At 35.3% G+C, this 21,023-nt stretch overlaps 1 protein-coding gene across 2 annotated transcripts in view; it reads right to left on the bottom strand.

Annotated features, from left to right (window-relative positions):
• Nucleotides 1-21,023, bottom strand: part of IBTK (inhibitor of Bruton tyrosine kinase) — a 52,987-nt gene that overhangs the window by 9,335 nt on the left and 22,629 nt on the right. The window contains exons 12-26 of one of the 2 annotated variants that reach the window (XM_071444091.1): nucleotides 19,759-20,352; nucleotides 18,334-18,420; nucleotides 17,313-17,395; nucleotides 17,175-17,212; nucleotides 15,310-15,403; nucleotides 14,821-14,922; nucleotides 13,961-14,078; nucleotides 12,243-12,303; nucleotides 11,424-11,551; nucleotides 9,865-9,977; nucleotides 9,106-9,254; nucleotides 8,743-8,906; nucleotides 7,493-7,585; nucleotides 6,165-6,320; nucleotides 1,163-1,315 (exon numbers count right to left, since the gene is read on the bottom strand). In XM_071444091.1, the coding sequence (XP_071300192.1) occupies nucleotides 1,163-1,315; nucleotides 6,165-6,320; nucleotides 7,493-7,585; nucleotides 8,743-8,906; nucleotides 9,106-9,254; nucleotides 9,865-9,977; nucleotides 11,424-11,551; nucleotides 12,243-12,303; nucleotides 13,961-14,078; nucleotides 14,821-14,922; nucleotides 15,310-15,403; nucleotides 17,175-17,212; nucleotides 17,313-17,395; nucleotides 18,334-18,420; nucleotides 19,759-20,352 (2,133 nt within the window). The remainder of the gene's footprint in view (nucleotides 1-1,162; nucleotides 1,316-6,164; nucleotides 6,321-7,492; nucleotides 7,586-8,742; nucleotides 8,907-9,105; nucleotides 9,255-9,864; nucleotides 9,978-11,423; nucleotides 11,552-12,242; nucleotides 12,304-13,960; nucleotides 14,079-14,820; nucleotides 14,923-15,309; nucleotides 15,404-17,174; nucleotides 17,213-17,312; nucleotides 17,396-18,333; nucleotides 18,421-19,758; nucleotides 20,353-21,023) is intronic. The other variant, XM_071444100.1, reaches the window with a different exon arrangement.

Here is a 21,023-nt window from a genome sequence, read left to right as displayed (position 1 = left end):
AGGTTTGACGTCAACCTTGCCTGATCCCAATGCACCTGTCTGTGCTCACTGACTGCGGCTCATGTGCCTTCTGCCACAGAGCCTGCCCTGCTCACCTCCCTCTGGCACACTGGGGCTGTGCCTTTGCCAGGGAAGCCACCAGCCAGTTGTGCTGTCACACTTGGGTTCCCTACCACTGTGGGTCAGCTGCTCTGCAGTGCTTGCAGATAGTAGGTGACAGAGTCTGTAAGATTTTCAGTCTCTCTGTTTTGTAAATATATTTAAACGTCTAGCATTCAAAGTTACTGATGATAGGGGGAGGAGATGCAGGTGGGTGGGCAGTTCAGTCATACAGACCTTCAAGAATAAGGCTGAGATTCTCTCCTCAGCTTAAGCAGTTATTTTAACCCAGAACAGAGATTCTATTGGAGGTAGCAAGTGGATGCATGGCTAAAACATTTTGACCAAAGAGCAATATTGTCTAATAACTAGAGATATTATTCACATATGCCTTATTTTTGTCCTCAGAACTGTAGCCCCACAGTAATTATAATAAACTGACATAACCAGTGCATCAATGTTTCTGTAAGCCTGCTTAATCCATGAAAAACTGCACTTAAACAATAAAGTCATCTTATAAGAAAACTCAGATGAGGAAATGCCAGAACTGTGTTTGAATAAACTAGTTTTACCCACTCAGTGGTTACACAAAAATACTTCTTAGCAAAATATTTAATGAATGCCATATCTGAATGCTCATGAATATCTAATTACTGCAAAAATTAGAAAATACTGGCTTATCATTTGATACAAAGATACATAAGCAAACAAATTCAGATATGTTTTGTTTGGAGCCTGAAGTTTTTATATACATACATACATACATATATATACACACATATATATATACACACATATATATATTTAAATATATATAAACATGTATCCATCTATATGGATACAAACACTTTGAAACTGAAACAAAGTATTAGCAGTGGCATTAAATTGTTCCAATCTTTAAGCTTTCTATTCTTAAGAGTATTTCATTCATAAAATCTTATTAACAAAATCATGAGAAGAATGCTCTTTTTAAGTCACAATTTTATTCTTATTTCAGCAGAATTTAACAGGTCATTGTGCTTCTTGTACAATGGTTGACAAATCATAAAAAATGTATTCTTACCTTATGGTGTTTTGGACAGATGAATCCTCAGATCCTTTATATCCACATCTTTTAATACCGGTACCAGGTGAATTATTCACACTCATACATTTTTCTTCTTCCATCACAAGATCACGGAATGACTTTGGCAAAGCAGAATGTAATGAAGATGACCTTTTCAAAAATAAAAATGAAGCAAAACCAATGCACTTGATACTTGCACCTTCCCAGATCCCATATTATTCAATGAATCAGATAGCAAAGAGGCCTTTCTACTTAAATATACAAATAAAAATACATTTATGACTATATGACTAAAAATACATTGTTACTTAGGTTTTGTATACCACCATTATCCTGCTAGACCCCATCTGTTACAATAAGTCATTTTGGGTCATATAGATAAAGAACAGGAAATAAATATCTATGAGAACAGAGGAAGCCAGTAGTTTTGAAATGTCATTAGAATAAAAAAAAAAAAAATCAAACCCCACCCCTTCACCTATTCCCCCACCTCATCTTTTCATAAATTAATTCTTTTTTTCATAGATAGCTTCTCTTAGACAAGCTGCACCTTTTCTAACAGTGCTAGTCCTTGAAAAGTATTTTCATCAATCACAATGTTCCAGGTACTGTTGGTCTAACACAGGCAGTTTACCACCATGAAAAATCAAGTACACCATATCTTTTCTTCCCAAGATACTGAATGGCTTACTCATACCTGTTTGAGGCTCTATAAATCCCTTAATCCACAGTGAAATTAAAAAATCTGATATGCTCAATTTTCTTTTACTTGTCCAAGCACAAGTTACTGAATTAGAGCCTGCATATTATCTTTCAAAAATAAACCATTAAGAAAATATAGCAATTTAGCATCTTAGGTAACATGAACATTTTCTAAACCCAAAACCTCTTTATTTACAGAATTCAAGGCAGTTACCATGAGTCTTTCTCTTACCTACCAAGGCTCTGGAATTAATTCTTCATAAACACTACAGAAGTCAAACAAGCTTTTTATACAATGCCAATTGTTTGTGCAACTGCCATAAGAAGAGCAGCATCCCATGTCAAAGACTTTAAAGCTACATCTGGGTGGGACACAATTTAAGGTAACAAAGACAAGGGAATTTTAAAAGTGCAACACTGTATCCGAAATGTTACAACAAAAGCACCTGAAATCTATGTATGATGTCTGATGTTAGACCACCCTGGCTTAAGTCTGGATCTTTTTCTTTTATTTAAATATTGGATAAGCAACACAGAAGACACAAAAAGCAGAATGGGAGCCTCCAGATACAGGGGGTCAGAGTCATTTTGCACATCCTCTATTCCTACCACCAGCTGGCACACAGAAGTTCAGGCAAGTGTTTGACCAGAGCTCCCCCAAAATTATTATACTGAGTAGGCATATGGTCCATGGGATCTGCTGTCACAGAAGCTGCTTCTGCTAGTAACATTTTAAGTAGCCTACTTTGATTTGATTTACCCATTTCCATAAAAATTCTGTACTGCAATCAGATCCACTTGCAACAGAGAGCCAAAAAAAAAAAACCAACCCACAAACAACATCTCCCAAAAAAATCAACTGTGTCATTCTCAATTTGTGAACCTATCCAAAACAATTATTTGTGGCTTAAAATGATTTGTCTGAAAGGTGGTACAAAATTTTCCAAGCATGTAACAACTCTAAATTTCAGCTTTTCCTGCCTGATACATTGACATTTTTATCTAATTTGCAAAATTAGAAAAACTAACTTATACTTAAAAAAAAACATATAGAGTATAACTATGGTTCTCTAAGATGTAACTGCAAACCATCAAAGTTCCAAAACAGCTGCTGATGTTAAGTATAAGCTGTCAAACCGACAACCTAGACATCAGGATACACAATTGTTAATTCTCAAGAGAGATTTCAAATTTCTTCATGCCTCTGGTCTTGAAAAGCCATAGACTCTCCTGAGCTTAAAGAAGGCCCAAAACAAGTAAGCAACACTCCTACCTCCTTGATCAAAGTAGGCTTAGAGAACTAATAAAGTCAACATGCAATTAACTTTAGACATTTTTTCAAAGTATTACTAGCATATTAAATCAGCATTTTATTTTTCCCTTCTAATTTTCAGTTCTCTTCAAAGGAAGAAAGAAAGGTTCAGTTTCCAAAAAACTGTGAAACTGGAGGCTTCTCTTGGTGGAAAAGGTAGGGCATAGTGTATAACAGACTTTCAGTCAACCCAAAAAAGTCAGAAGGTCCCACACCCTTCTGGCAAGTGTGCTTCACTGCATTCAACATCCAAGTTGAATATCTGATTTCACTGGAACACAAGTTCTATGGCTTTGACTATATTGCAAGTATGGAAAGCTCAATCAACTGCCAAATGCAGTCGATTAATAGTCCACTGTGAATTTACAGACTAACTCTGCAAATATAATATTAGCCTAGATGAGTAATAACCATTCTACCTTACACACAAAAATACTTTGAATAACTAGCAGGGGCAATCGAATAATTGATCGCTTGCCTAAAGCAGCTTGAAGTTTATTCAATAAATGCTTTCTTCCAGCAGCGAGGCCTAATTTTAAAATTTCATATAGCTCCCACTGGTTCTGTGCTTGAACTCTTGAGCTACTGGTATTTTCCAGATTGGCAGCCAGAGGAACGCAGGAGGAACGAGTGGAATCACGCACGGTGACCACATGAGTGTTAGATTGGATTCCATCCTCCTGAAATATACCCTAGCCTTTCCACCTAAAATGGTTTGTGTAACACAGTAGGCCCAGCTCTTTCCAAAAACTGTTTAATCAGAACCTAAAGAGCACAATATACTTTTTGGAGACATTTATCGAGGGATAGTCAAAAATCAGTCTTTATTTGCTTTTTAAAATCAAGGAAGAGTTCATAGGCAGTTTGCAGTTTAAATAACACTCTATATGTAAAGAATTATCTATCAGAGAGTAGATGAATAGTATGAATAAGTCAAACTATTCAGGCACAACCCTCCTTTCTTAAATCTATGCTGGCTAGACCTGACCATCCGGTTGTCCTGCACATGCCATGTTAAGGCACTAAGGATGATCTGCCCCATGAGCTCCCTGGAGCTGAGGTCAGGCTGACAGGCCTGTAGTCTCCCACATTCTCCACCCAATCCTTCTTAAGATGGGTGTCATATTGGCTCACCTCCAGACACCAGGGCCCTCTCTATTTGACCAGGGCTGCTGGTAAATGATTTAAAGTGGCTTAGTGGTCACCTTCACCAGCTCCCCCAGTACCCTTGGGTCGCTCCCATCCAGCCCCATGGACCTGTGTGTGTCTAAGACTGTAGCATATCATTCCCCTTGGATTATGGGAGATTCATTCCAGCCCATGGGGCTGGGTACCTGGAGAATGACTCATCTTACTAATAAAGACTGAGGCAAAGAAGACATCAGCTGCCTCAGGATTTCCTTCATACTTTGTCACTGCAAATGATAAAAGGCTAGAGATTCTCCTTCACCTTCATTTTATTTCTATAAACAATTTTGTCTTTATTTCTTAGAATTTTTATATGGAATTGTTTTTATGGATAATTACAACATTAGTGGAGAGATTACAAATAGTAGATAGAGTATTGCTTTTTTAATAAAGGATAGAATGACTCAGTGTTTACTGTGCTCATCAACATGTGATTCAACCATCAGTTCCTCCTAGCAAATTCTAAGCCTCAGAGCTATAACAGCCCTGTGACACCTCCATTAGCTAAGGCAAATAATTAACCTGCTGCTTGACCTGCAAAATCACCTGCGTAAAGCAGGTAGCATGCTCTTCAAAGCATTTGAGAGGACCAGTTTTAAGGCTACAAATTCATCCACTCACTAGACTTCAGAAGATGAATCTTGCAAACCTTGTTTCTCCTTTTGTCAAGATCTCAATTAGTGTTCAGAGATCAGGAAAAGTCTGAATCTTTAAATGCAAACCAACTCATTTGTCTTTCCTCCTAAAAATAAAATTGTGGGCTTTGCCTAATATCGTATCAGAACAAATTTAAGGGATTGGGGGAGTAAAAGAGACCCTAAATTTTAGTATTAGGTGTACATGGATGAAAACAATTGAGAAGACAGAAAGCTTAAGAGTGACAGTGATGGGTATGCTGAAACCTTTGCTCCCACTGAGATACAACCAAATAAGCTACAGGGACAGGAGACAATTCTTCTAGGGTAACAGTACAAATGTAATCTGCAACAAAAGTCTAGACCTTCTTGAACAGGGAAAACTGGAAAAATGGCCACATTTACTTAAATGAACTTTAAATGAACATTTACTTCATGCTTAGAGCATGCAAATAGGTTTATTCCTGAGATAGTCAAACCCATTATATTTACATAGTTTGAAACTTCTATATGTTTTGTTTATGCTTTTATCCAATACCAACAGTAAAAGTGAAGAACAAAGCATGACTTGGGCTAGCACCTTATTATATTTGTTATAAACCTAATTCACGGAACAGATGATAAACTTTTTTTGTATTAGTTACTATGATATTGTATGTGATCAGCATTCAAAGTCATCTTAAACCCCTATGCATCCTTCCACCATAAAAACTGTTAGAAGCATCCAATGCTCCCTCCAGCTCCGAGACACCTAGATAACTTTGTTATCCCTAATTTGGGTCAGTTTTCTCTAGTCCAAAGTCATTCCAGACCTTTCCCCAGGAAGGGCTAACATTTTCCTTTGGTTTTGACAGAGAAAAAGCACCATTCATAATGGTTTTCAATAACCTCTTCCTAACTAAGTTTCGGAGCTAGTTCTTCATCTATGATTTACTTCAACACCACCTGCAAATACAACATCATACACAGGAAAGCAGCAGATGGGATGCAGTCTTCTGACTCAGAGCAAAATTTCAAAGAACTGTTAAACTGCAACCACTACATTTCCCTACCCCCTTTGAATTTCTGGATTACTTCCAAATGTAGATTCAAATAGTTCAGTCTGCCTATTCAATGTAAAACTCTCCAAAGAAAAAGAATTGATATTTGATTTATAACATACCACACATTCCCTAGTTTTGCAACTTTTGTGGGTGGAGGTGGTGCAGTTACTAGAGTGGTAGGCTCTGGGCTGCTAGCTGATCCATTATCTTTTGCTGCCAGGGCAATCATTTTCCTTTGCTTCTGAGAAAGCTTGATTCCATGAGACACCATTCTGCTGTGAATGGACATTGCAAAGAAAGAAGTTGTAAGATTCATGTCCTTTGAGATGACTCACCTTTAATCCTGCAAATTAAACTGAGAAATAACTTCTTCCCTAAACAAAAATACTTTGCTTAGAGTGCCAAAAGGCAAGGAGGGAACAAGGGCTCAGATGGCTAGGAAGCAAAAAAAAAAAAAAAAAAAAAAAAAAAAAAAAAAAAAGAGGATCAATTAATATCAAGAGTGACAGAAAGAAAACATCATAGAAATATTCTTAACATAGATGTCCATAAATGAAAACATGCAGAGTAGGAATCAAGTCACCAAAAGAGGACTACCACCAGACGAAGACTACTTTCTAATCTGGTGATTTTTTTAGAGATTTTCAAGTTTAGCTCCCTTAGCTAAGCTTAGCTCCCTTAGCTAACCAAAAATATTCATACATTAAAAAAATGTATGCAATAGCATAGAGCCATTTCTTCTATCTGCAACAATATTCTTTTCTAAGCTATTTGGATTCTTCAGTCTTGGCTGTTTTGTTTGCAGTTTCTGAATCTATCTATCAAGCAAGCCTTGACCAGGCTCCATGAGTACTGTCCTAAGTCTCCTTTATAAGAAAGCCACACCTCAAAGGTCATGAGAGTCACCTCCTCTTCTCTTCCATACGTTGCCACTTAAACAACACTAGCTTTAACACACTGCCTTGTAAAAAAGCACATTTATCTCCCTGTCTCGTTTGGGATGCTCCTACAAGAAGGAACCCCACTTGCTTCTGTCTGAAGACTTGTTAACATCAAGACAGGGTTTCTGGGAGAGGTCAGAGAATGCAAGACAAGAAATGAACTTCTCAAATCCAGTACTCGTGCACAAGTAATTTCCAAAGTCCAAGGGCAAGAATTAATTCTTTTTGGCCAGAAACAGAAAGGCTCAGCAGGACAGGCCACTTATTTAAGATACTAGCTTACTTGTTCTTTTGCAGTAGTTGACAAAGCAAGACTAGAGTAAAATAAAGGAATTCATTTTGTATGCTCAAAGAAAAACAACATAATGAAGTAAACAAAGCTGTTCAAAACCAAATAGCACAACTTTTCTCCTGCTTTTTTTAAACTGAATGGCCTAAACCACTAAGTAAATTCATAACAACTTAGACCTATCACCCTTTTTTATAGATTTCGGTTTTTTACCAACCTTGAATTTGCCTTTGGCATGGTTCCACATTTCTGCATACTTTCTTCAATTTCCATGATGGTTCTCAGATCCATAGCAGGAGGGCTGGCAGGACTAAATGAAAAATAAAAAGTTACCTTACAAGGCACTGATTTTTACTTACATTCCACAGTTCCAGCCTTCACTGAAATCCTCTAAATCATACATAGGATGGGTAACTGGTTGTATAATTTATGTCTGTTTCCTCAATTATGGCAAACCTCAAATAAAATGTTTCTGACAAAACTTTTATAAATATATACATATTTAAGAGCACACTATAAAAATACTTTCAAGACTCATTATAGTACGAAACAAAAAGATGTGAGCTATGATTACTTTAAAAAAATTAGAGCCCTAAAAATTAGATACCTAACACTATGATTACTTAAAAAAAATTAGACAGCTAAATAAGGATACTTATTTAGTAGTCAAATGCTCATGCTAAGTTATAGAGAAGCACTGCTTGCAGCTCTGAATGTTGGATTAGATCTCTCTTTTAAGTGCAGGATTAAAATTATTTCACATGATAAACAAAACAGCTTTTGCAGTCAGAGTGCTACACAAACATCAGTAAACTTCAGATATCAATCTCTTTTTTCATACATGACCTAATTTTAAACTTTCACAGAAATAAGCATGAATTAAATCTACACATTCCCAAACTTTACAAAAAACTATAAATTAAAATGTATGTACTTAAAAGCATCTGTAAAGTAAGCTGCATTTCAACTCAATTCAGGGACAGGCTTTGGAATAAAACATAATCAGCACTTCCTCCATCTCTCCTTACAGATAAAAAACAATACTCAATTTTTCATTATACCAAGTATACCAGTTAAACCTGTGGTGTTGATTTTTACAGCCCTTTTAAGTCTAAAGGCCTAAAAAATGTCAAAGTCCAGTGGAGCTTCTAAAGGCTTCAGGCATGGTATGATTCTACAAAAAACTGTCCTGTATTTTTCACACTATTAATCAAGCAGGTGTTATAAAAACAGATATTACAAGCACAGAGTGGAAGCAATTAAAAAAAAAGAATTATATATATATAGCATTGTTTTTCTCAATTAATAATTACAAAATATTCTCCTTTTATTAAATTACCAAGATCTTGAGTTCACGTGTCAAGTAATGTACAATCATTTTGAAGAGCAAATAGCTTTTTAGTCTGAATAGAACATTGTTAGCTTTCACTACCAAGTGTAAACCAGTGACTGTAAGTATTACTGCACCTGAAACTGGTTGCTACCCAATTGGGAGAGCTTGCAGAGTTGTGTCTGGCACTGGGAATGGACTGTGGAACAGACTGCATCACTGCTGATGCTCCCCTGTATGACTTCATCTCCTTGTTAGGGTGAGAGGGTTTCATACCCGGACTGCATACTTTGTCCTTCATCTAAAGATCAGGCAGAAAATTGTTGAATAAACACTGCAAACACTAAATTTTATTTTCTTAATCAAATAAACTACAACTCTTCAAAGTGATCCACTCTATTGTACAACAGGTTCACAGAAAGACTCTAAAATAAAAACTCTGCTTTTGGTGGACTAGATAAACACAAACAACAAAAAAAATTGCTAAGAGGAAATCCAACCTCTGTCCTCTCTGGATGAAATCCTTTTGTGAAGTCAGGGGACTGCAAGTCTCTGGGACTACTCACTCCTGCATAACTACCTTCAGAGTCAGATGTTAACAGTTCTGGAAGTGAGTCTACTGAGTTAGCTTTATCCAGTTTTACTGAGCCTAGAAATACAAAAAGATAGTAGAACTATTAAATCATGAGAACCAGACTAAACAATGCTTAACAAACACAAAAATTATTAACACCATATGATGAATTAAAGCAATCAGAAGCTTACCTAGTCCAGAATACCAGCCAGTGGTAAGTATAAGCAAATTTTTTGCTATCCTAAATATTTTTTCAGAATAACATTACTCCCAGTTTTCTTCTTCTGTCTCAGAATATACAAATAACAACACTTTTCCTTTAAATTCTTAAACCATCTTCTCAATAAAAAGTGAATTATTTATTCTTTGTGTTTCAGAAAAAAAACCCACAACAGAAATGTTCCACTTACTAAAACCACATAATAAAATTTGTATTATCTTTATTTGATAAAATACATGCTTTTAGCTGAACTTGGGTACAATGACAAACACTCTTTCAAAAGGGTGACAAGCACCCTTTCCAAAAAACCCTTATCTTAAGAATTCACTATTTAAATTCCACTATAGTGTTCACTAGAAAAGAAATAATCTTTCTAAGATTTCCTTCTTGAAATACAGAAATTGCATTGCATATTACACTTTATGCTCTGTTTTTATACCTGAAAGGAATCTCTTTCCCACTGACCTGTAGAGGCCGGACTCTGAATAATATCTGACAGATTATATCCTCCAGAGCTGTCAGACCGTTTCCTTGGCTTCTTTTTTGCCTTAGTTTTTGCTTTTTTGAAAAGGGCTTCCCTAATAGGAAAAAGACCAAAAAATCCACAGGATGCATTAAAGCCAAAGAAACTGAGAACTACCCATGTCAACATCACCTTTCTCAGTCAGCAGCAGCAGTTATACTTCAAACAGTAGTACCTTATCTCAGCAGCTGGGACTTTCTGCCTGCTCCTCTCTGCTTATGCACTGGCACAATCATTTCATAAATGACTTTGGGGGAAAAGAAGAATCCAGGAGGAAAAGCAAAAAACTCTTTCCAATCTACATCTAGCCTTTGGACTATTATACTGCACACAGACTTCTGCTGAGACAGTGGAAGATACAGCTGCTGCACAGGCTGGCACTGCCACCTAGGTCAGATTAAACCTGCTACATATCACAGCAACTGACATAAAGCAAATTACATACAATTCTCCACTTTTTTCTCTCTTGTTTTCTCCTAAATTACTGAAACTCAATAAACACCACAGTTGGTCTCAATTTTCCCCAACATAAACACTACCATTGTGGTAATACTAATTTTACAATAAAGCAGATACAGGGTGATGCTACCTAAATATCATGTGTTCCTGTATATGCTATTAGGAAGAGAGAAATCAAATAAAAAAAGGCATCTTTCATTTTAACAAAACTACTAGATATTCAGAATTACATGAAATGCAGCTACATATTCAGAATTACACGAAATGCAGCTACAGTGCACTATTTCAAAGTTTCTTTTAGCAGATTTTTGTTAAGTAACTATATAACTACTTAACCACTGCTGCAGCACTACCGTACTCTACTTTTTCAATCCTTGGACTACCCAATTCCCTAGATGCTACCACCCTGCCTTGAAAATCACTGAAAGGCTTGAATATAAAATAGCCTCTCAGTTGCCTTGATCTACTAGTTCTTACCTACACTAGTTTATTTAGTGCAACTTTTCCTGACACACATGCTCAGAACAATACACAATATTTCAGGTGAGGTTTCCTCTGCAGGCTGACATTTTATCCCACTATTTGGAAGCATGTTACCAAGCCATTCTATCATACTACAAAGCTCTGTATTTCACTTGACAAGTCTGTGATATTTCTTAATATCAAGAAATTTAGATTATCACAATTTTTCATACAGATCTATAGTACATTCAAGTCTGTTTTTTCTCTTTTGATCTCTCCTAATGCAGTGAAGTACATTGAAATGCACAGTTGGTCTCACACATATACAGATACTCTCATCACATGCACAACTCCCGAACATTGCTGTGAATGCTCATTTTGCAACCTTTACTCATACGCCACTTATAAACTGCAAGGGCTCTGCTGCAGTTTTGCAACATTTTCAAAAACTTAAGGAAACTGAGAACGGTCTTTGAAATCTCATTTCTTAATCTTTCAATTCTGAACTTAAACACAGTCAGGCACCAATACCACACACAATTCATCCAGTTAAAAATATGGATGAAAAACAAATACTTACTGAGAATTTTGTTCTGTATTCATTTCTTCCCTTAAAAAGACAAAGTTCTCTCCATCTTCAGGCTCAAAAGAACTTATATCAGGTCCATCTGGATATGGAGTAATTACTCTCCTGACCATAGCTGGAATCTGTTGTAAAAGTTGTTACATTAAGTTTCACTGAAGTTGTATGCTAGCAAATTTATCTAAGAGGGCCAAAACCGTTCATCATTTAAAACCCTTTCACAAATCAGGTAATTAATTACCTAACAAGCTTATTAACTTAAGTTATATCTTTAAGCAAAATTGGAGAAGTACCTTAAGTGACAGACACAAAATGCCTATGTTTCATCTATTGTTAACTTATGGCAAAAAAAAACTTAAAGATCTTGCAAACATTTATCTTTTACAGTAAGAGAATACTGGATTATAATGGCTCTTGGCTATCACCACTGCATTACAGTTCGATTTTCACTTTATTCTTCTTACTGATTTTAACATCTATGTGATCACCCTGAACGTTTTAGCTTTCTTCTAAGTAAGGGATGCTCTTTTCCATAGGTTTTGCTTACCCTGTTCCAAGCAACAACTGTTAATTACAGAACATTAATATGTTTAATGTGTATAACTAATTAATTTAAAAGACACAACACTGTAGCAGCAGTAGCTAGTGAATAATGAAATATGGACTCCTTGAGAGTGATAACAGCAGAAGACAACTTTATCTTTTGAGTCAGATATTCCATTTCAGCCTGTCACCTACAGACTCTGCAGGTACATATTTATCACATCTATTCTCATTTTACACCTAATCAGCTTACACTCGAGTTGTACAACTTACCATTTTCCTGTAATAAACAGAAAGATCCTTCACAACTTCATCACTTAAGACTTCCAGAGTCCTAAAATAAAAAAAAAAAATTATCTTTATCCTTAAATATCACAGTCATCTTAGCAACTTATAAAAAAATCACATTAATTAAAAATTCAGATTAACATTTTGGATGAATCTCACCTACAGGTATTATCACCTATTCATGGCAGTCAGAGTCTAAAGGAAGACACTGAACACAAAATAAAAACTAATCAATACCTTTGTTGTAGGGTAGGATTAAACACACAACCTTCCCACCTACCTTTACCTAAGGTCACAGCCAAAACAGACCTATATACTTAAGTTACCAAGAACTGGTAGCTTTACCTATTTCTGCATACTGTCCTCCTGACATGTATCTAAATACTCCAAATCTATGTAAATTCTCCACAAAACTCAAACACAACACACAACATAGACATTTATGCCAATAAATAATACTATAGCAACAAACTTGACTCAACAGAACTGTCTTGTCCATGTGAGCAGTTCTCCTTGCAAAAAGCTGTCAGGAGTTAGCTCTGTTTCTCAAGGTTTCTCAAATTAAAACTCTTTCTACCCAATACTAACATTTTCAGATTTTCATTAAAATGTAGCCAGACTCCTAATTGTAATAAGAATATTACATGTAGGCTTAAGAGGAAACAAGTCTGAATTCCAGGTAATATTTAAGGCAACATTACTAGATTTTTACTCTTCTCTCAAAAATCAAAGGTTAGAATGTTTATATTTTATAGAGAAGTGAAGAGGGAAATTGCTAATAAGAATGAACTTCTGTATCTGGGATGCAAGTGAAGCCACTGTGTGACGTGGCAATGAAATGCTGGCATTCTGAACTGTTTCAGATCTCTAAGAACTTCTCTAAGTGAGAAGAAGTCTGACAAAAAGGACAGAGAGAACTCACAATTGAGGTTTTTTTTTGGCTGGGTTTTTTGGTATTTTTCTTAAGGTTTTGCTAGAAAAGAACTTCATTCAGTGCTGATAAGGTTTGTTCTGAGAAGATGATATGTACTTAGGAAACAACTTTATGGCCTGTCCAAATGCATCAAGAGAAGGAAGGCCAGAGCACACCTTCAGCTTCTCAGAACTTTAGAACCACTGTGGAAAGCAAGGATAATAAATTAATTTGTTCAGCTCTCACTGCAGATGTTAAAGCAAAAAGACTACCAAAGGCCCATCCTCTTTGGAAAATGAAGCAGCTATTTAATACACCTACTTAAAACAAATCAAATATTCATTGTTAACACCTATGTTTTTTAAAAAAAAACACACCCAAACAAACAGTCCTAAAACAAACAAAAAATCCCCACAATAATCCCCATCCCCCAAAAAAACCCAGCCTTTGAATGAAGGGAAAAGCCCCACAGCAGTTTTATGCATCTTCAAAAACGCTTTTAAAACCCCAGAAAAGACTAGACCTAATATTAAAGCCCACTGAATTCCAGAGAGGTTCTTCATGCCAGACTGTAACATATGGTTTTGTATTACAGAACTGGTACAGTATGTACAGAGATTTAACTAGCTTCTCTCTCCCTAACTGACAAAAATGAGCCTACCTTTAAACTAGAAGCATTCAGCTGCATTTTAACATTAAACTGTCCATATTAGTTATTCCAATCATTTTACCTTTTTGGGCTTTTTAAATTTTACAACTAATACATGAACACATTTGCATTCCTGCTTACCTTGCTTCAAGCAAAGCTGCCATATTGAGTCCTATGAACTGCAAGCAGGACAATTTTAGCTGTTCAGCATTATACATTGCTGAGAACTCCAACAGCTCAGCAGCATTCTTTAAAGTCACTGCAGAAACAAAAACCAACAAACTAAATTAGATAATTGGCTGTAGTATCAAGCAGCCATTTTAAGAGTTATTGTGCAGCATGATCTAGTTATTGAAACGTATCTTATACTATCCCATTCCTAGAAAAAATGCTAATGCTCCAATGGCCATAAACAATAGGGAGCTCCATGTAACTTTGTGGCAGCTTGCATGCAATGGCTGCTGCACAGAACTAAAAAGCCCTGCCTACAAACAGACCAATTTCAAAATATTAAAACCCAGCAGTCCAAAACAAAAAGGAAAAAGAAAGATAAAAATAGTAAGTTTGATAAATAGCATAAACAGTTGTTAAACATCCAAATGTTCAAATTTAGCACAGATTGAGAAAAAATAAGGAGAGTGAAAGAGGAGAGTGGGAACACTAAATACAAGGACAGAAATAGAAACAGAATTCATTTTATCATATTTTAAAGAAAAGAAATTTCAATTCAATGAAATGAAGATTTCATTTGGGTTAGATTTTTTTTGTTTTTACTTTTTACTTTTTTTTTATTAAAGAGCATGGACATAAGTAATGGAAGATCATGCTAACCTAGAATATTGCTCAGACTAAAGAAGCAATTATTAGCAGACATGCAATGAACATCAAAATGTAATCATCTGAAAGGAAGATACATAAATTCTGTGCTGCAAAAGGCAAGAACATCTAAAAATAGCATTTTTTGTTCTCTAACCCTTTACAATACATGTGGAAGGACTCACATTTTTCTGCAATGGCTACTTCACAGATTTCTTTGAGTCTGGATATAAGAAGCTGGTCTGCTACCACAAGAACATTACATATGAATTCCACATTTTGAGAATCTGGAAAACAAACCATCATATAAACACTGGGGGCAAATCAAAAGCAACTATAAAACTGACAGCTTCAATGAAATTTTACCAAAGCACAAATATAATGGCTTCACAAATTTTGATGGTATTTTCACAGCACAAGAAATACCTTAGAAGCGCACCAACAATCCACTTTTTGAAGCAACAGAAGGAGGGAAAAGGAATACTGCAGTTTGACAAACTAAAGAAAAGGTAAAACAAGGCCTGGGGTACTGCTATCCCCTCAAACTCCAAAGAAAGAGTCAAGAATTTTGATTTTTTTAAATGTAACTCCAACACAAGCATATTAAGTTTTGAATTTCTATTTTAAAAATATAAAAATTGCAAGAGTTACAGTTGAAAATATATTAAAGGCACCTTTGATGGCAAGAGCTTCATCTGTATACAAGTAATCCACAATTATCTGTAGTATGTCAGAATGGATGGGCATTTCCAGAGCTGAACAGGTAGCCTAAAAAGCAGAAATATTTAAAAAAAAAAAAGAAGAAATAGAAAGAATAAGAGAGGCTGACTACTTGGAATAAAATGCAAAATTAAGACAGTACCTATATTAAGAAAATAACATAGATTAAAGGTGACATTTTCAACATTAATTACTTAAGCATTAATGCAAAATCTGTCCAAGTTTTTCAATCAAGAATTGATTGTAGCAAAGCAATTAAAATCTGTTCAAACTTCTGAATAAATACCCACGAAACAGTTTCATGTTTGATCACTTTGATCATCTACTCTAACAATCCTCCTTGACTATATTACTTTACCAACAATTGCCTAAAAGTAGAACTACAGGAACCCTCTATGCAAGTACTGAACTGCTTTCCTTCCAAGGTCAAAAGAGCTAATGAAATCATGAGTTCCCAAATAACAATAATACTGAAGTAGTCACTACTGTTAACATCTCTGCTAACAAGGTCCTCATCAGGCCCCCATTTGAGCCATCCTAACAATTAAGGTAAAGCTCTCATAAGAGCAAACATTGGCCACTAAACCATGCAATTGTCACCATCTGTGTTTACTCAACATCACTGCTAAACAATTTTGGTTTACTTCAGGTGGTACCCAAGTAAAGCTTCATACTAAAATATTTACTTTGCTTTAGAACACACTACTGGCACTTACATATTTTCCTTCTAAAGGTTAAAAATCTCTTACAGACATTAGGATTTTTATATAACATCTACAGCCCTTGCTTCATAAAATATTTACTTATTAATTTAGGTTGATTTAGGTTGACTTACAAAATAATAGGCAACTTATGAACTACATACTACTCATATACAAAATCATGATACAAATGGACACTCAACACTCAAAAAAAAAACCCCTTAAATCCATAATTTGTTGCAAATATGTTTTCTCAGGGATGACTTGGGAAAAGACAGCACAGTAACCTGGAGTACAGGTGAAGTTCTGTTTCACAGCAGAACAGAACTGCCAGTACTTCACTTAAGTACTGAATGTTCTTAATGTTTTGCCAGAAAGCTAAGAAATTTGAGGAACTCCTGCACACTGCTTTAGGTTTTAGTCTCAGAAAAATGCTTCTCCACTTAGACCATTCCTCTCTTTCCATAAACATTATCAATAGTGCTCAGGTAGTTAAACAGAGATGTTTGGTGAAATTACAATGTGCAGGAACAACCAGGGCATTGACACACAGCTGGCAAATAGGAACCAAGACAAATTAAAGATCTACACCTTTTGAAGTAGCAGTTGGTGACTAAGTAGAATAGTCCCTGATATCCTCTATTTCATTTAACAGCAAAAGTCAGCTGGAGTTCTACACACTGACCCTCAATCCTGTTCTCTCTTGCACTCAGTACACATGACAAGCTATTCCAATCTGCATACTATTTAAATTGTACAATCTTTTACAGAAAGAAAATGAAAATTCATCCAAAGCAGTATCCCATAAGAACAGTCCAGTCAAAGGTTTTTATAAATCCATGAACTAGTTCAAACTAAAAACCCCTAAAATAAAAGCAGTAATTTCCTTCGATATAAAGTATTATATTTGCTCTTCTCATTTAATACACAATCTCAATAGTACAAATACAGTGTAACCAAAAATGTGGCTTGTGGGGTTTTTTCCTTGCAAATGGAATCAAAGACTCCAACCCTTTCTTTTACATAGCATTTAGGATATGTTATTATAGGAAAAACTGAAAAGCTGTCACTTATTGGATGCAAAAAAAATCCATCACACATGGTTTTGGCAAACTTACCTCAATCCATGAGCTGTTTAACATGCTGTGAAAATAATCTGTAAAGAAAGGCATTTCAGTTCAAGATGCAATAAAGTGACAGTTTAAAAAGACAATATAACTTATGTTATATAAAGATATAAAAATACACACACATACCAAGTCTTGCACAAAGTACACACTTATGACACGGGAATTCCTTTCCATCTAAAGATTTCAGGGTCACATCGCAGAGGTATGAACTAGAAGATATTTAATAGCATCAGAACTGTGACTATTCAGATTTACAACTATTACAAGTTGTAAACTCTACAATTAAATGCTAACTTAAGCAAGTTAGGGTTTATCCTTTGAAATAACACACACCTGACCTTTAATAATACCACAGAACATGAACCCAAAAGAACAGGCACAATACTTTCCAGGGAGAATTTCTTTGTCCAAAGTTAAGCTTCGAAAATTCCATCTGAAATATTTCTTTCAAAACTCAGTCAATTACTGTTTCAAAAATGCCATGATTAAATAAATTAATTATGGCTTATTTTCGTCAATCTTCAATGGTCTTAAATGGTTAAGTTACCTATTTCTTCAATATCAGGAGGTACCATAGGCCTTGATGATGCATTTTAGGAATGAACCTCAATTCTGTGAAACCAGCTACTGTCATGCAATGTTGCTTTTCCTATATAGACAGATCTGGATGGACCTTCTCAATTCAGGACTTCAGGTATAAGTAACTCGATCACATCAATGGAATTTTAAAAAAAATCACTTTGCTAAAAGCAATTTAGAAAGCATACTATGCATTTGCTTATTTCCAATCATGTATTCTTATTGTTACAGAAAGCAGATTTACAAAAGTCAAATTGCTTTTGACTGGATTACGCATTACATTTTTCCTGGCATTAGCATTCAATGACACAGTTAATCCACAGAACACATTAAGGTACAGTAAAAAGAAACAAGGATATACCACATGTAATCTATCCCCAATTACTGATCTACAGATCAAGTCTATAAATATCTACAGAGAACTTCCAAACCTGAGTTACTATGATAGAGACAATTGCATACCAGAAGTTAAAATGCAGTTGGATCAACCTCAGCCCTTATTTATCATATAAAGAGATGACATAAGAGGAAGATAGTGGGGTAGGGAAAGTTGATTTCAAAAAATTACCATTTCTTCTGATTTAACTTTGGTTTGTTCCCATTCTTCTTGTTGACAACGTTAATTTTTCCATTTTCTAATCTGACTCCATCCAACCTGCAAATTATTACCATTGGTAATAAGCAATACAATTAGTATACAGTTCAAACCATTAAGAACAGTTTCACAAAGTAACAGTACTTCAGTAGGCTCATATTGTGAACATGAAAACAAATCATCATACAAAAATAGAAGCCAGTTTTTACTTGAAAGGTCTTCAAGGAAGATGCAAAATGTAATTGATGTTCTTTCCTCACCTTAGATATGTATTTATTATCTTAGATGAAACCTATACTGTATAGTTAATGTCAAAGTTCAATACTACAGAGTCAAAAAACAGGAAGTTAAATACGTATCAGTACCAGTCAATAAACTGAGCAAAGACAGTGGTTGGGATTCAGCACAGGCTTTTTTAGCATCCTAATTCATAAAGGAGGCTTGTGAATGGGATGGTAAAGACACAGGAGTGCTGCTGGTAGATTACAAAGTAATACACCTTTAAAGTAAAGTACTTTACCACAGAAATGTTACTTAGGAACTCAGTTTTAGCACATATCGTGGCTGTGTATGCAAGAAGTACAGTAAGAAAACTGCCCTGAAAAAGTTCATATCCCTCTTTGGAAGAGACAAATGCAAGGAAAAAAAAACCCAAACTGATTAATGCAGTTCTACAGAGACATTTGATCTCAATTCCATTTGTTTCAGCATGTAACATAAAAATTACATCACTTGAGCAAGAATTTAAATTTGCTTTGTGGTGTTTTATACTAAACACATTTGCTGCCTTGTGAAAAAACTGCTAGACTACAGACCACAGTATAGAAATTATGCAGTTCAAAATTCAGTTAGATCAGCTGTCTCTAACATAACCAGTACTGATGTTTTACGACAGTATTTCTGGAAAGTCAGATGATTTATACCAGATATCAAACCTCACAGAGCTCATGTCTTAGAGGATATTGTCATGGTTTAACTTATATGGCTAAAGACCACACAGTTCCTCACTCACTCACTCTGCCCTCACCACCCACCAGTGGGATGGGGGAGAAAACTGGGGAAAAAATAGTATAATTCATGGGTTCAGAAAGAGAGTTTTAATAGGGCAGAAAAAGAATGGAAAATAGTAATAATGCTAACAGAATAAGCAGATACAAAACAAGTGAGGCCCAAATAGTAAGGAATAGCTGACCACTCACCAACCTGAAGCTCCTCTATGTACTGGAAATAAGCCCAGTCAGTTCTTAAGTAGCATCCCCTCATCATCTCCCCCCTGGTTTCTATTTTAACATCAGTGTCTTAATTTCCACTATTGTCACAACTAAAGTTAGAGCAGCTTACATAAAAAAAACTCCATGGAGAGCACGTCAAAATAGAAATGCATTTCCTTTCACCTACCTTCCACTTAAATTGCTGAGCCCAAACTTCTTTGCTGCACTTTGCAACATTTTAATGAGGTTAGCTTCATCATCAGCTTTACCTTTTTTAGATTTGCTCTTCTGTTTTTCATTTATAACTTGCACTTGATTATTTCTATAAATCTCAAATGCAGATTTTCCATTGACATTTTCATCAAAGCTCATTTTGCTGAGATTCGAAATTAAAGTATCTTGATATTCATCTGATTTTTCTTTATATGAGATTTTTGGCTTATAACCATGAGTCAAAAGATCACAAGTATCAGTGTATATGAACTGCAGAAGGTATGCAAACAGATCTGGATGGACCTTCTCAATTACATAGAGATCACATCCAACAGCATCTTCATCTTTACGGTATATGTCTGGAGTGTCTAGCTGGTTCTCACTGGAAAGAAAAAGCTTCCTGAAGAAGTCGGAGCGTACGGCCAAGATGTATTTGTGCACAGGGTACATTCTTGTGCCAATCTGAAAAGTCACATCATGGATGCTGTCCATTTCATCTGTTTCATCTAACAGTTTGCCAAAATCCATTCCAAAACTTGATAGTGACACACTTGGAATTTCATAGAGACTAAAACAAAATTAAATCCATAATCAAACACTATTTTAAACTTTCATCACATTTTACATAGTATGTTTAATGACGACAACAATGATGTTTCCATTTGGTTTGTAAGAAACATTTCTTTGTTTCTCACATTGCTGCACTGCTCAACATGTCTTGTCCTGTTCTTTACAAGAATAACTAATAATACGGTATTTAGGCAATTAAACTACATAAAGAAGAGCTGTCTAGCTTCAGTATATTTGTAGTATATAGTATTTTGCCTTTATACTGTATTGTCAGAACTATCTTATCTTCATCTCATTTTTCCAATGTGAAAACACAGAAACGCTTGCTGTACTTCATATTACAAACTAAAGCAATAAGGGAAAAAAGCTAATGTTCAGCTATTTATCACATATGTTGGAAACTATTATGAGAGCATAAGAAACATTGCCCAGTATTCTATTTATTTATTTCACTTTATGCATTTCTTTCCAAACAAAGAAAAATTTACTTGTCGCTTTTAATTAAAAGCTGATTATTAAGGGATGAATTTCTCCAGTATTTAGAACTCAGAGTGTGTTAGGATATACATGGAAAATGCTTGCCTTAAACACTTCAGATAAAACATCAATAATGTCTATTATTATGCAAATGCATAAGCTTAGGCCTTTAGATAACTTCAATATAATTAC

The sequence above is a fragment of the Agelaius tricolor genome, unplaced genomic scaffold (assembly GCF_023055355.1).
Source record: "Agelaius tricolor isolate 1412-34295 unplaced genomic scaffold, bAgeTri1.0.p SCAF_1, whole genome shotgun sequence".
Classification (NCBI taxonomy): domain Eukaryota; kingdom Metazoa; phylum Chordata; class Aves; order Passeriformes; family Icteridae; genus Agelaius; species Agelaius tricolor.
The sequence above is the reverse complement of the archived record's forward strand: the minus strand, read 5'-3'. Positions and strand labels throughout refer to the sequence as shown.